Genomic DNA, 14,442 nt, shown 5'->3' with positions numbered 1-14,442 from the left:
TTATTAGTTTTTTTTTTCATGTTGGTTTTTTTTTTTTATGTTTTTTATTTTAATTTTTTTAATCTATGTAATTATCACACTTTTATGATATAACCTTGTAGCCAGACTCACATCCAAGATTATTGGGTCTGGTATTGCAACCAAACTCACTTAAACTTGGGTAATGTAAGTTTATTGTTATTATTAATATTATAAATATTACTATTGGGCCAAACATTATAGTCAAACCCAAGACTCTTAAGTATAACTTTACAAAAAAAACTTAGTACTTTTAAATTTTAACTTTTCTTGATATTTTTTATATAAAAAAAATTAATCACCAATATCTCGCGAGTCATCTAACTAACTAGTCCCTAACAACTAAAATAAGAAGACCTACAGGTCAGTCACCAAAACCTATCCTATCCGCTCCTGCTTCCACGTTGCTAAGAGTGTGTTTGGCAGTGTGGTGAATGTTGCTTTTCAAATAGCTTTTCGTGCCGAAATACATGCTAATGATATTTTTTTATTTTTTAAAAATTATTTTTGACATCAGCACATCAAAACGATCTAAAAAGTACAAATCACACTCAATTTTAATAAAAAAAAAATTGAAATTTGATGAAACACTGTTTGGAACACAATGCCAAACGGTGTCTAAGTCCACACACGATGGGACACCTCTCTTAAAATCGTCAGCGTCCAATTCTCCACATCATCACCATTAAAATACACCCCTCCATACTGTAGCTCCCATCCTGCAGTGGCGATTTCGTAATTTTGTCCCTTAATTTACACACCATTTCTTTCTCGCATATTATCACACTTAAAACTCGCTTACACAAAACCAAACCCCGCTTTCTCTCTCTCTCTCTCTCTCGGAATTTAGAACCCGGTCACCTGGATCTCTAACTCGCGCGATCTGCAAAAATGGTGAGTTCGTGATCCATTACCGTTTCGTGATCCATTTCGGTTTTTCTATTCACATCCAATTTGTGTTGTCGTTTTATAGCCTTCACTTTCGAGTTCGAGTATGCATTAGATCTGGTTGAAGTCTGCTTTGATTTGGTGCTATTTTCTAATTAAGCATCTAATTGTAGAAATTGCTAGCTTCTAATCGCACCACTCAATCATTTTCTCTGTTGAATTAATCAAATGCGTTACACTGGGATCGGTTGCGCTCTGTTTGGTTGCTTGGAATCCGAGGTTCTTGATGTTCGCTTTGATTTGTTAGTGACCAAACGGAGTGTTTAGGTCTTGAGTTTTACTGAGATCTGGTGTTAGGGAATTTGAATTTTTAGATACTTGTGTAATGTGAGTTTTCGAGGTGTGTTCGATTGCTCAAAAAGTGAAGGAATAACCCAAAAATTATTTTGGTTATGACTTGATGTGTTTTGAGATTATGAATTTGTTCTTATTTTATTGTTAACTAATTGGATTAATGCGGATTTTATTTTTCTGGATTAATTTGAGATCTGGTATATAATTTCGGGACTGATGTTTCTTTTTTTATATGTTTGTGTATTAACAGCCTCTCAGACTCGAAATCAAGGTATTCTTATATATTTTCAGCTTCAATTCTACGAGTTTTTTGTTTTTTCTCTAAAATGACTGAGTAATATTCTGGCTTTGATATTTGGATCAGAGGAAACTTGCTCAAAGATCAGAGAGAGTAAAGTCAGTCGATCTACATCCAACTGAACCATGGTAAATTATATTCTTCTTTTTGCGTGTTTTCTTCACTTAATTTGTTAGTTATTTGAGTGCAGAGAGAAGTTGTAGATATGGTGGCATTTTAACTTGATGAATTTTATAGTTGATGTTCTGTATTAACGTGTGATTTGGGTTTCTGCAGGATTTTAGTGAGTTTGTATTCAGGGACTGTCTGTATCTGGAACTACCAGTCACAGGTATGGGAATGTAACCACACTTGGTTTTCTTCACGATTCTGGTTTAGTTACACATGGAATTTTCAGCATTAACAATAAAACGTTTGAAGTAGGGTGATTGTTATTGATGATCATGATAATTTTCTAAAAATTATGTATATGTTTTATCAGTGAAGCAACATGGCTAGTAACTTTAGTTAACGTTGAGTAGGTATGGGGTCCCAAGATCATTGTTTCTTATGAGAGTGCTGATAATTCTCAATCATCTTCTGTTCTTATTTTAGAGAAAAAACTACAAAGAAAACACAATCCTGGTTTTCCACCTGAGTTGCTTTCTGTTACAAGTTAGGGCATGAGGGTAATTCACTTATGGAAAAACTGAACCAGTTACATGTGATTGGGACCGTACCTTGTAATACTTTCTCTTAACTTGTGAAGCTGGTTGATTTTTTTTTCATCAGCTGGGAACAACGATGAAGTACTATACTATTAGGGGTAGGAAAAGCTGCAATATGGTATGAGTTGTTTGCCCCCTCAGCTAATTGATCATGGAACATGAACTGAGAGAGCAAGCAACACATCACACCATATCAATGGGGAGCCTTACAATTTATTTTTCCATTTCTGTAGACCAAGTAAGCTTGAGAAATAAACTTAGCTGCTGACTATCTTGTGAGAAGCTTGTCTTGAAATGTATTTTTGTTTTGCTACAGTCACAAATCAGCAGCCAAAAGTTTCTTTTTGTTTTTTTTGAGCTTGAAATTTTCTTACAATTGATTATTTTCTTGAAGTTCTTATTTTTTCCCTTTTCATCTAACTCTCCTTGATCTCCTCCAGACCATGGCAAAGTCTTTTGAGGTCACTGAATTACCAGGTACATTATAATATTCGCTTTATTTAAGAAGCCATTGTAAAAAATTCTCTAATAAACCATCTCTTTATTTGCATATGATGTGAAGTGAGCTTTTTTCTTCTTTGTAATCATCATATCTTCTGAGATTTACATTATGTTTCTGCAGTTAGGTCAGCCAAGTTTATAGCACGAAAGCAGTGGGTTGTTGCTGGGGCCGATGACATGTATATTCGTGTGTACAACTACAACACAATGGATAAGATAAAAGTTTTAGAGGCCCATACAGATTACATTAGATGTGTGGCTGTCCATCCTACCCTTCCATATGTGTTGTCATCATCTGATGACATGCTTATAAAACTTTGGGATTGGGAGAAGGGTTGGGCCTGTACTCAGATATTTGAGGGGCATTCTCATTATGTGATGCAGGTTACTTTTAATCCAAAAGACACCAACACTTTCGCAAGCGCATCCCTTGATCGCACCATAAAGGTATAAGGGGTGTTCTCTGCTGCTAACTTTTTGTAAATGCATTATGTGCCCCACTTGGTTCAGTTAGTTGATATTTCTTTGTTTTAGATATGGAATCTTGGCTCTCCCGACCCAAATTTCACTCTGGATGCCCACCAGAAAGGAGTAAATTGTGTTGATTACTTTACTGGTGGAGATAAACCATATCTAATAACTGGTTCTGATGATCACACTGCGAAGGTCTGTCCTTCATATATTTATTTAATCTTTTTTTGTCATGCTCAAGTAACATATTTATCTTGATTTTGAATCTTAACGGACCATTTTTTCAAGCAGGTATGGGACTATCAAACTAAAAGTTGCGTCCAGACTTTGGAAGGCCATACACACAATGTCTCTGCTGTATGTTTCCATCCTGAACTTCCAATAATAATTACAGGCTCTGAGGATGGGACTGTTCGTTTATGGCATTCAACAACTTACAGGTAATTCTTTCTGTGTATAAACATAATTTTGTCATGTCTGTGATAGCTTTTATGTGCACTTAATTATCTGCTTGACATGGTAACTGGAACATATACATTCTGATTGAAGTAAAACATCTCTTAGAGATGTTTTTTCAGCACCTTTGCAAGAACATTTGGCAGGCGACTTCCTTCGATATTTTTTTTTTTCAATTTTTATATACCTCTCAATCTGAGATTATGGGCAGTTTGTGTAGGTATCATGGGCTTCCTAGAGTCTCGTACACCTGAAAAATATTCATTATGCACCTGTTTAGTCAATTAGCTTCAGGATTTTAATTTTATTGGCATGTGAATTGTCATGAATTTCTGCATATTTGCAGCCATAATTTGATATTAAATTGAAGATTTTTCTTTATTGGTGAATGCACAGCGCAGTATGATCTGAATTAGGCTGATTCTTTGAGTTGTTAAATTCTTTGGGGTTAGAATCGATGCAAAATCTAGAAAGCTCAAGTTGAATAGTTTCATCCTGTTTCTCTTTATTTTTCTTTGTTGTAAACCTATAACATTGCATATATATTGAAAGTATCTGAATCTTTGTACTTTACAAGGATAGATTTCTGTTTGTCTTAATGTTTCAGACTTCTAATTCATGTTTCATTTCCTACAGGCTTGAGAACACGTTGAATTATGGCCTAGAAAGAGTTTGGGCTGTTGGATACATGAAAGGTTCACGCCGGTATGTGTCTTGATTAGTTTGTTGATGATAAACCCTTCCACCATTTGGGGAATAGTTGAACATCTTTTGAAAATGAGTTTTTGTCGATGATGAGTAAAAGCAGAATGTTTATCAATTTCTTTGTGCAGTATTGTGATTGGGTATGATGAAGGAACCATTATGGTCAAGATTGGTCGAGAAGAACCTGTAGCTAGCATGGACAATAGTGGAAAGATTATATGGGCCAAGCACAATGAAATTCAAACTGTGAACATTAAGAGTGTGGGGGCAGATTTTGAGGTATGGGTTCAGTTAGACCACCTCATAATTGCTACTTAACATACAATCTTAATGTGAAAAGGTTCTTTTGCTTGGCATAACATCACCCTTTTGTTATCCATGCTTTAGGTCACTGATGGTGAAAGATTGCCTTTGGCTGTTAAGGAGTTGGGAACATGTGATCTTTACCCCCAAGTGAGTTTGCAACTTTTTTGCTCATTCCATGATTTTTTATGTTTCTGTTTGTCCCTCACCTGCACCTAAGGTTCCATCATATTAAGTAAGGCTGCATTGTTTAAAGCTACATAAATTTCTTCATGCATCTCAGTGGGGTTAATGTAACATATTTTAGGCTGTTTTTAACATCCTTTCTAAGAGTTATTTGTTGGTTTAAGAAAATTCAATTGATGTAGAAGCCCAGAGCAGATGGCCATTTTTTCCTGGTAGGACATAAAGTCTGCAAAATGTCTCCTAAACTCAATTTAGATGCTTGATAGACAAATTACTGTTTTTTTTCCGGTCCCTTGCATCATTTCTTTTTTTCCATTTTTTTGTGGGAGTATTCCTTGTCACATGTATATGCATGGCATCATGAACTAGTTTTTCAAGGTGGAAGGGAAACTTGTAACATGCATAGACATATCATTAATGGTGTTGAGAGTAAGCTAGGAAAAACATGTGCTGATTTTTTTATTTTTATAATCTATCTTGAAATGTACATTTGTGTACATGGGTGACTTAGTTTTTCTTCCACACTTATTTTACAGACCTTAAAGCACAATCCCAATGGGAGGTTTGTTGTTGTCTGCGGAGATGGTGAGTACATCATATATACAGCTTTAGCATGGAGAAACAGATCATTTGGTTCTGCACTTGAATTCGTTTGGTCTGCTGATGGTGAATATGCTGTTAGAGAAAGTACATCAAAGATTAAGATTTTCAGTAAAAATTTCCAGGTTTGTACACTCTTAGCTTATTTCATCCTTTCTCGTAAATTATTGTTTTGTTCTGGAGAAATGGAAGATTTTTGACAAGCTGGCTTGTAGAGACAAGAAATGTAATGCCAAGCTTCTTTGAGGAAAATTGTTGAACACTTATCTCAAGAGCCACAAATAATGCTCTCCCGGTTCATCTTGTGATTTGTCTAATCATGCTCAGGCTTATATTTCCTGGGGGCTTACAGAATTGTTTTTTATTCCCAAAACTCATCAATCTAGCTGTTATATAAATTCTTTACTATTATATGAAGTATGGAGTCAAATGATGGTAAATTCTTTCAGGAAAAGAAGAGCATCCGGCCAACCTTTTCAGCTGAGCGTATTCACGGAGGAACCCTTTTGGCTATGTGCTCAAATGATTTCATTTGTTTCTATGACTGGGCTGAATGCAGGTTGATTAGGAGAATTGATGTTACTGTGAAAGTAAGACCAGATGTTTCTCCAATATTATGGGTTTTTTATACCATGTTCCTTGTGTAATTATTAATGCTTGATCTTGAATATATCAGAATCTCTTTTGGGCTGACAGTGGAGATTTAGTGGCTATTGCAAGTGATGCGTCGTTCTACATCCTCAAATACAATGTAAGGCTCCTTATTAGATTATCCTCTGGGATTTCTTGAATTGTCTGTACATTCACTTGCTGCCTTCATATTGCATACATTTATTTTAAATGATGTTTGTTTAATTTTGCAGCGTGAGATAGTTTCATCTTATTTAGATAATGGAAAACCTGTGGATGAACAAGGTATTGAGGATGCATTTGAGCTTCTTCATGAGACCAATGAACGTGTCAGAACTGGCTTATGGGTTGGGGATTGTTTTATATATAACAACTCCTCTTGGAGGCTTAATTATTGTGTTGGAGGCGAGGTACTTTGCATCCATGTGCTTGCCACAGAATTTCCTAAATCCAGATACAACTTGTTTCCGCATATTTGATGTTGCTGTATTGATAGCTAACCCAATTGTTTTAGGTAACCACTATGTATCATCTGGACCGTCCCATGTACTTACTGGGGTACCTTGCTAGTCAAAGTCGGGTGTATTTGATAGACAAAGAATTCAAGTAGGTGTTTTTTTCATCAGTTTTTGGAAGTTACATGATCTAATTATTTTTCTTTTAACCTTTTTTTTCTGTTTTCTTCTTTGGTTTTCACGCAGTGTCATGGGGTACACTTTGCTCCTTAGCTTAATTGAGTACAAGACTCTGGTGATGCGGGGAGATCTGGAGAGGGCCAGTGAAGTTTTACCTTCAATTCCTAAAGAACACCATAATAGGTATTCATCCTGTTTACTAGTTCTTAGATTTTTGGCAAATGGATATTTACATTTGTCCTTTGCAAAATGAGTGATTTTACAATTGGCTGCTGGGAAATACTGTGTATTTTTGGGTGTTCAACATCAACATTGCTGCATGCTTGTCAAATTATTACAAAATAGAAATAGTAGCATGTTTTTACTATTAGATTCTCTTTAATTTCTTCATTTTATGGTAATTTATATTATATTCTTATTTTTTGTTGGTATGCCTTGTGGACTATTTTTTTTAGTAGCATAGCAGTATACACAACTTGTGTTTGTGTTTTGAATGTTCTTGCAATTTCCAAGTTAAGAGATTGAAATGTGATTACAGGGTTTTGGTTATTCACTTTCCCTTTCCCTTTATAAATGTTACATAGAATTTCATAATTCTGTCATTTGCTTTCCTTGTTGTTAGTTAAACTGTGAAGTTTGGCTGTTGAAGTGTTTATTTTCTGATGGACAATTAACTTTGATTGCTAGTGTGGCTCGTTTCTTGGAATCACGAGGCATGATAGAAGATGCTCTAGAAGTAGCTACTGACCCTGATTACAGATTTGAGCTAGCTATTCAGCTTGGTAGATTAGAGGTTGCGAAGGTGAGGTCAATTGATTCTACTTTTGGTTGGACTACACAATTAGTCATGGAAGCTTTTTTTTTGTTTTTCATGTTTTAATCTTGTCTTCTTGATATTTGTCATCTCCTTTGGATGAAATGACAACTTTGTGTCTGCTCTTAATGTCTTTCTTTTACAGGAAATTGCCAGTGAAGTGCAGAGTGAGTCAAAGTGGAAACAGTTGGGAGAGTTGGCCATGTCCAGTGGAAAGGTATCGCGTTACTTGAACAGACATTTAATTGCCAGATATAATTATGGCCTTCACTGCAGTAAACTAATACATACTATCTTATCCATCCTGGGTACGTTGTATGATGAGATGGATAACAGAATGAAGAATTATTCTCCCACTTAACCCAGAAAAAAATTATTTGGTCTTGGAGACAGCTGCTTGAAATAATAATATTGTCTTTGTACTTTGTTTTTGATTGAGGTTGGGCCAGTCAGATGAAATAGTTTGATTTAACAACCTTCATGAATAAATGGGCAAATAACACAGCAAACCAGTGCTTTTGTTGGATTTTAGATCTAGTTGTTTTTTTTTTGCTGTGTATGTTGATTCCATGTCTCATTTCAGGCAGCATTCTGGGTTACAGTTTTGCTCTGATTATATCTTATTTTGAGTTACTGTGCTGCAGTTGGAAATGGCTGAGGAATGCATGAGGCATGCAACAGACTTGAGTGGTTTGCTGCTACTGTATTCTTCCTTAGGAGATGCTGAAGGGATATCAAAGCTTGGATCCTTGGCAAAAGAACAGGGGAAGATAAATGTTGCATTCCTTTGTTTGTTCATGCTGGGCAAAGTTGAAGACTGCCTCCAGTTGTTGGTGGAAAGGTAATTTTCTTTTGACTACTTAAGATTAGAATGGAGGTTATTTCAAATTGAGATACTGAAGCATTATTCTGGCAGCAATCGGATACCTGAGGCTGCTTTGATGGCACGATCTTATCTTCCCAGCAAGGTTTCAGAGATTGTTGCAATTTGGAGGAAAGACCTGAACAAGGTATCTTGTGTTTTTGTTTCACTTAGAATATCTAGGGTCCCTGGCAAGTGTGTATGAACTTCCCCTTCTCTTTTTCTACCTGTATCCAAGCATGTGAAATTAGTTTCTTACTTGTTGAGCAATGCTTCCATTGGTTTACATAATCAAAAAGCTTCAAGCAAATTAGTTCAAAAGAGATAATTATTCAACTTCAAGCAACATTATATTGTAAATCTTGCCTGAGATAGCTTGCGATAAGCTATAATTCATTATGTTTCTTTTCCCTGAGAAATGCTTTCTCCAGTCTCCACCTCACTAGGCTGTTATACAAAGAACTCCAGTCACCAGTTAAAAAAATGATGTCAATTATTCTATTATTATTGATATATACATATATATATTCCTTGTTATTCTATTCAAGATTTCCACAATAATTATTTTTTTTCTTATATAAAACCCCAACATGTCCCTAGATAATTTTTTAAACATGCATTTCAGGAGTCTTGTAAGTCCTAGTTTGTGTTTTTTTATAGGTCAATCCAAAAGCTGCAGAATCTCTGGCTGATCCTGAAGAATATCCAAATTTGTTTGATGATTGGCAAGTTGCTTTATCTGTTGAATCTAGAGCTGCAGGGACAAGGTACTTTTGTAGGGCACACAGGCGCACACCATGAATTCACATGGCTGATATTGTCTTTGAATGAAATGTTTCTTCTTAACTAGTTGCAATGCATAACTGATTAGTTTAGCTGAACAAGAATCTTTCTTTCCAAATTCCTTAGAATTGATAATTTGGGACAATATCCCGAGTTACAAGGGAGCTCATAATTTTAACATGAATTTTTGAATTACTAGTTTATTGATGGCTCTGTTATTGCTCCTTTAGGGGCGTGCATCCTCCTGCAGAGGACTACCAATACCATGCTGATAAACCTCACATCACCCTCTTGGAGGCTTTCAGAAACATGCAAGTAGAAGAGGAGGAACCTCTTGAAAATGGAGACTTTGATCATGAGGTATTTTGTCAATTGGGTGTTGAATCACCTTTTCATGCTCAGCTGCCTTTCTTCATTCCATCTATGCTAAGGTTATGATGATGTTATGAGATGTGCATTTGCATTTCCTCTGCCAAGAAATCTATATCCTAATGGTCAATGGCATGCATTTAACCTACTTCAACCACACAAAAGCTCACTTTTAAGGAGTTTGATGTTCAAGTAGTTTATAAATTCCTGATTTTCCTTAAAATTAGGGGTGCAATAAAGCATTGTTAACTATTATGGTTTTCAGATTTTGACTTCTTTTTATCCTGATATGTAACTATATTCATCACAGTCTGATGAACAGAATGGAGACGAACATAATGCCGAGGAACAGAATGGCGAAGAAGGGAGCCAAGAGGAAGCAGTTGTGGTGGATGCAGATTCCACAGATGGTGCTGTACTTGTTAATGGAAACGAACCTGAGGAAGAGTGGGGTACGAATAATGAAGAAACCCCGTCAGCCTAAAAGCAAATTGGTTGGGGCAGTGTGAAAATCCAAATTTTGTCTCTGGTGATTAATTGATTCTAAAGTGCCATCTCTAACTCCCAATCTCACATGTTATTTTTTCTACCACTACCACAACTAGTAAAAAATATTTGTTTTTGTTTTATCAATGTGCTATGCTAGCACTATTTCTGTCTGGCTCATCAATATCTGACACAGTTTAGGTCTAGTCAGGCTCAGGTGGTGCTAGTTTTCTAACCGATGACCAGGTCTTAGTCTTGCAAGTTCTAGCTGTTATTACTCTTTACATGTATTCATTTTTGAACAAGCATGCATCTAACATATGGTAGTTGAGGGCCAATCCAATTTCTAACTTAAATTGATTTACTACTTAAAAACATCGGTTAGACTACTTCCAACCATTGCTGTTAGATTTAAAAGTGTTGAATTTATGTTAGCTGTCCACTCCTTGTAATTTCCATGTGCTGTTAGTTCTAGTTTTGTTACAATATGTGCTTGCATTTTGGCTCTTCTCTTTGACGTTTGGAAAATTTCAAATTTATTTTGATGAGGTTTTTGAAAAAGTTGTTTTCCTTTTAGTGGAGTCATTTGTGATTTGAGTGGGTGGGTATATGACATCTTGGTCCTTACTTTACCCATTTTGTTTGCAGTGCTTACACCACATCACTAGGTCTTCTTTCAAGTCAATCGGTCCAGCTGTATTAATCCCGTAAGGTGAGCAAAGCATGCTTTAGATATAATGGATAGGTATGTATAGAGAGATGAACAAGTTTGAAGAGAGCATCGGGATGCAACCAGAGTGGTTGTTTGGTGGAAAATATTGAAGAAACTCCACAAGAGTGGGATCTGGCAGAAAGTTGGACTCACTACACTACACAATTGAACATGTTTTGGATAGGGCACTTTAGCATCGTTTATGTTGATTGTGCACTGTCAATTTGGCCTGCTCATTGCCAAGATTGATGATGATTTTTCACAACATTTCAAATGTGGTGATTTTTTTTAAATTGCCTTGGAAGTATGGTTGATATTTGGTTTATAGTTAAATGACGATGAAATGCAGTAAATTTTTACCTTTGCTACATGCTTGAAGAATGAGTAACTTAAAAGATATCGGCTCTATTTTTCAATGATAGTAAATTTACTTCAAACGGTGGTTTCCTCCCCTTTCATTGTTTATTTTCTTGGGTGAACTCAGGTTTCTTGCTGGATGCTAGAAAAAAAAAAGGTTATTGTAGGGATCGGTTGTTGCTTTCCAGGTGGTGTGGCCATATAGCGCATTGAATTTTGTCATGGAAGATTTAGTATAAAGGATTCCTAGTTTCGTTTATAATTGTTGATGTTTTAGCATATTCTTTGAGGCCCTCATATTCCTAAAGTTTCTTATTGTGAATGTACAAAGTTGAATTAGAGGTTGCTCTCATCCAACTCCCTTTTGCCTCGCATATTATTTATTTGAAACCCCATGGTATTCTTTTTGTGTTTTGAGAATTTTTTACGTGTGTAATTCGCCATGTACACATACTTGAAGAAACATGATTTTTGTTTGTTGGCCCTCAATCAATAATTCTTGCCAGGATCTTCCATGTAATGATTCTTACGTCTAATGAATAGATGTGGAAATGCGTAGATAAATCCGACTTTTTATCAGTAGCTGTGTAAAATGCACGACTGTGATTTTTGGCTTAAAACCTGTTTAAGGTCCCCGAAATCATATTTGACGCAAATGAAATGTGTTATGAATCTGGTTTATCTGTATTATTTGCATTATACAATATGTTTCAACTCATAAGTTAGACGATGTGGATTTTGCAGGGTTAAAAAATCTAAAAAATAAATATGACGGGTTGGGGTGGTGTGTTGAGATTTTTGAACTGTATCTATCTAGTTGAGATTTTTTATGTGTAATCTTGTATTTTTTTATATTTTTTTATTCAAATAATTTTATATTTCGTATAAATTTTATATGTGTTTCTTTATTATAAATATATTTTGATAAAGAAATTTATTAAACACAATAAGATAAATTACTAAAGTATTCATGATGTTATTTATTGTTTAATTTTTTACAACATTTTATTATTAGATTGATGTTTTATTTTGTACTTTTTTTTTTTTATCTTAAATAAAAAATAATTTTGAAAAAAAATATATAATCTCACTAAAGTCCATAACATGGTTTTCACGGGCAGTTTATAGGTTTGATGAGTTTATTTACTGATATATTTTTTTGGTTTTTGATCTGTTAATTATTTTTAATAGTTTTTATTTTATTTTATCCTTTAATATATATTGAATTGATTAAAAAATAAAACTATAAGATTTATTTCTTTTTTGTTTTCTTTAGGGTTATCAATGTCTCTAATAAGTTTTTATTTTTAGATTGATGTATAATTTTGTGACTATATATTTTATCATATAATTAAAAAACATTATTAAAAAAAATTATTAAACTTAATGGAGTCTATGGTATGATTTGTTTGAAGATTAAAATCAATCTAATATGTTTTTTATGGAAAAAATTATTATCTCAGAGTTTTATTAAAAACTAATTCATGTTTTTATTAGCTATCAAGATTATATTTTGATTTATAAAATCAATCAGTTTACTTTTATGAGATTTAGTTTGGAATTCAAGTTAGATTGTATAAATTTTAAGATTGACCTAATAATTTAAATTTAATAACAAAGTTAAAAAAATTATTCATGGTTTTAATAATTTTTTACATTAAAAAAAATTTATCCAACGAACAGAATAGTAGCAATTATATAAAGTTGTTTCGGTGTAAACTCAAAGAAACTTTAAGAAAATGTATATTAAAAGGACGTGACTTTTGATATGGAAGTGCTTGACAATACAATTATGGTTTTTAAATATTTGCATTCTAAATAAACAATTATTTGAAAGATCTGTTGTTTCAAATCAAACAAAAAATTGTTCAAATCAATGATTAATATAAAAATATTATTATTGATGTGTTATTTAAATAAAGAAAAAAAATCGACACTAATATGATATCTTAAATCTAATGAGGGGAATGTTAAATAAATAAAAATCGACACTCACATGATGTTTCACACTACCAAAAAAAAATTATCATATATAAATGAATATATACTGATAGAATATTTTTATTAGTAGATTGTTGTGAATTTTTTTAATTGAATATATTATAATATTTATTGATAAACATCAATAAAAATATTTTTTTGATAGATTATTACTGATGAATTTATTGACAGACCACAAATCATCAACAAAATTTTGTTTAACAAATTATTTTCTGTCCATGAGCATGTCTAGAAAATTTTTGCTGATGGACTATAAATATGAACAAAAAATTCTGTTGATAAATCTAAAATTATGGTAGTTTCAGATATAATGAAAATGGCATTTGACATTACAAACAAAATATTATTTGTTTAAGATCTGAATTTTTTTGTTTAAAATTAATTTTTTTATATTTTTATATTATTTTAATATGTTAATATCAAAAATAAAATTTAAAAAATAAAAAATATTATCTTAATATATATATAATATATATATATTTTTTTTTTTAAAAAAAAAAACTTCAAAGCAGGCAAGATGAGCTGTAAAACGCATCTATATACATTTTTGTGAATCTTCATCGAGTCCTTTCTATTTATGCAGATGTAGAGAGCATACGTTTTTGTCATAACCTTCTGCAGAAAAGGATGACACCAGAATTTCCAATGATCTGGGTACACACTGCCAAATGCCTGGGTCCTTGTTTGGTATGGATGTTGCATCATCAATTAGTTTAGAAGCAAAAAACAATACGCTGACAACTATAATTAGGGGAATTTTTCTACTAAATATGATATTGTTATATTCAAAATAATAATAAAAATATCCTTTCAGTATATATTAAAAAAATTATAATGAAAAAACAAGAAATAAAAAAAACAAGAAATAGGATGATGTGTCATTTTTACATACAGAATTACCAAAAATCTAGATCCATCAATTAAATTTATTGATAAATTCAATATATATATATCGAAAGAATTATAATGAAAAAAAAAAAAAACAAGAAGTATAATGATGTGTTATTTTTACAGATATAATTATAAAAAAATATAGATCCATTGATTAAATTTATCAATAAATTTATCTATAATATTTAATTTATTACTTGATTAGCATCCTTCTTTTTTTCCTTCTTCACAATAAATTTAACTATATTCAAATTTTATTGAGGATTTTTCACTTTGAGTAAGTAAAATTATTTATTTATTTTAATTAAATTTGAATTATTAATTTTTATTATATATGTTTGAGTGTTTATTTGTATACATTTAAACATGTTTTGATCAGATTTGAAAAAATAAAATAAAAATGTTTATGTAAGAA

At 32.9% G+C, this 14,442-nt stretch overlaps 1 protein-coding gene across 4 annotated transcripts; it reads left to right on the top strand.

Moving 5' to 3' along the window:
• Positions 1-770: 770 nt before the first annotated feature.
• LOC118046241 (coatomer subunit beta'-2) lies at positions 771-11,555 on the top strand. Of its 4 annotated transcripts, none has more exons than XR_004687135.2 (26): positions 771-912; positions 1,511-1,531; positions 1,625-1,686; positions 1,835-1,889; positions 2,706-2,742; positions 2,888-3,213; positions 3,301-3,432; positions 3,529-3,677; positions 4,330-4,398; positions 4,527-4,677; positions 4,786-4,851; positions 5,424-5,612; positions 5,937-6,077; positions 6,164-6,238; positions 6,351-6,527; positions 6,632-6,723; positions 6,819-6,935; positions 7,440-7,554; positions 7,712-7,783; positions 8,211-8,407; positions 8,483-8,576; positions 9,089-9,195; positions 9,442-9,571; positions 9,891-10,109; positions 10,715-10,778; positions 11,263-11,555. XR_004687135.2 is itself a non-coding variant. In XM_035055062.2 (26 exons), the coding sequence occupies exons 1-25, from the start codon at positions 910-912 to the stop codon at positions 10,732-10,734; spliced, it is 2,739 nt and encodes a 912-aa protein (XP_034910953.1). In that variant the 5' UTR covers positions 771-909; the 3' UTR covers positions 10,735-10,778; positions 11,263-11,555. The 4 variants fall into 4 exon arrangements, 3 of the variants coding, with proteins under 3 accessions (XP_034910953.1, XP_034910954.1, XP_073264230.1); XM_035055062.2 differs by having other exon boundaries at positions 9,891-10,032; XM_035055063.2 differs by lacking the exon at positions 11,263-11,555 and having other exon boundaries at positions 9,903-10,109; positions 10,715-11,142.
• Positions 11,556-14,442: the final 2,887 nt, after the last annotated feature.

This window comes from Populus alba, chromosome 1 (assembly GCF_005239225.2).
Source record: "Populus alba chromosome 1, ASM523922v2, whole genome shotgun sequence".
In the NCBI taxonomy this organism is placed as follows: Eukaryota; Viridiplantae; Streptophyta; class Magnoliopsida; order Malpighiales; family Salicaceae; genus Populus; species Populus alba.
Note: the sequence above shows the minus strand (reverse complement) of the source record. Positions and strands in the feature narration are given on the sequence as shown.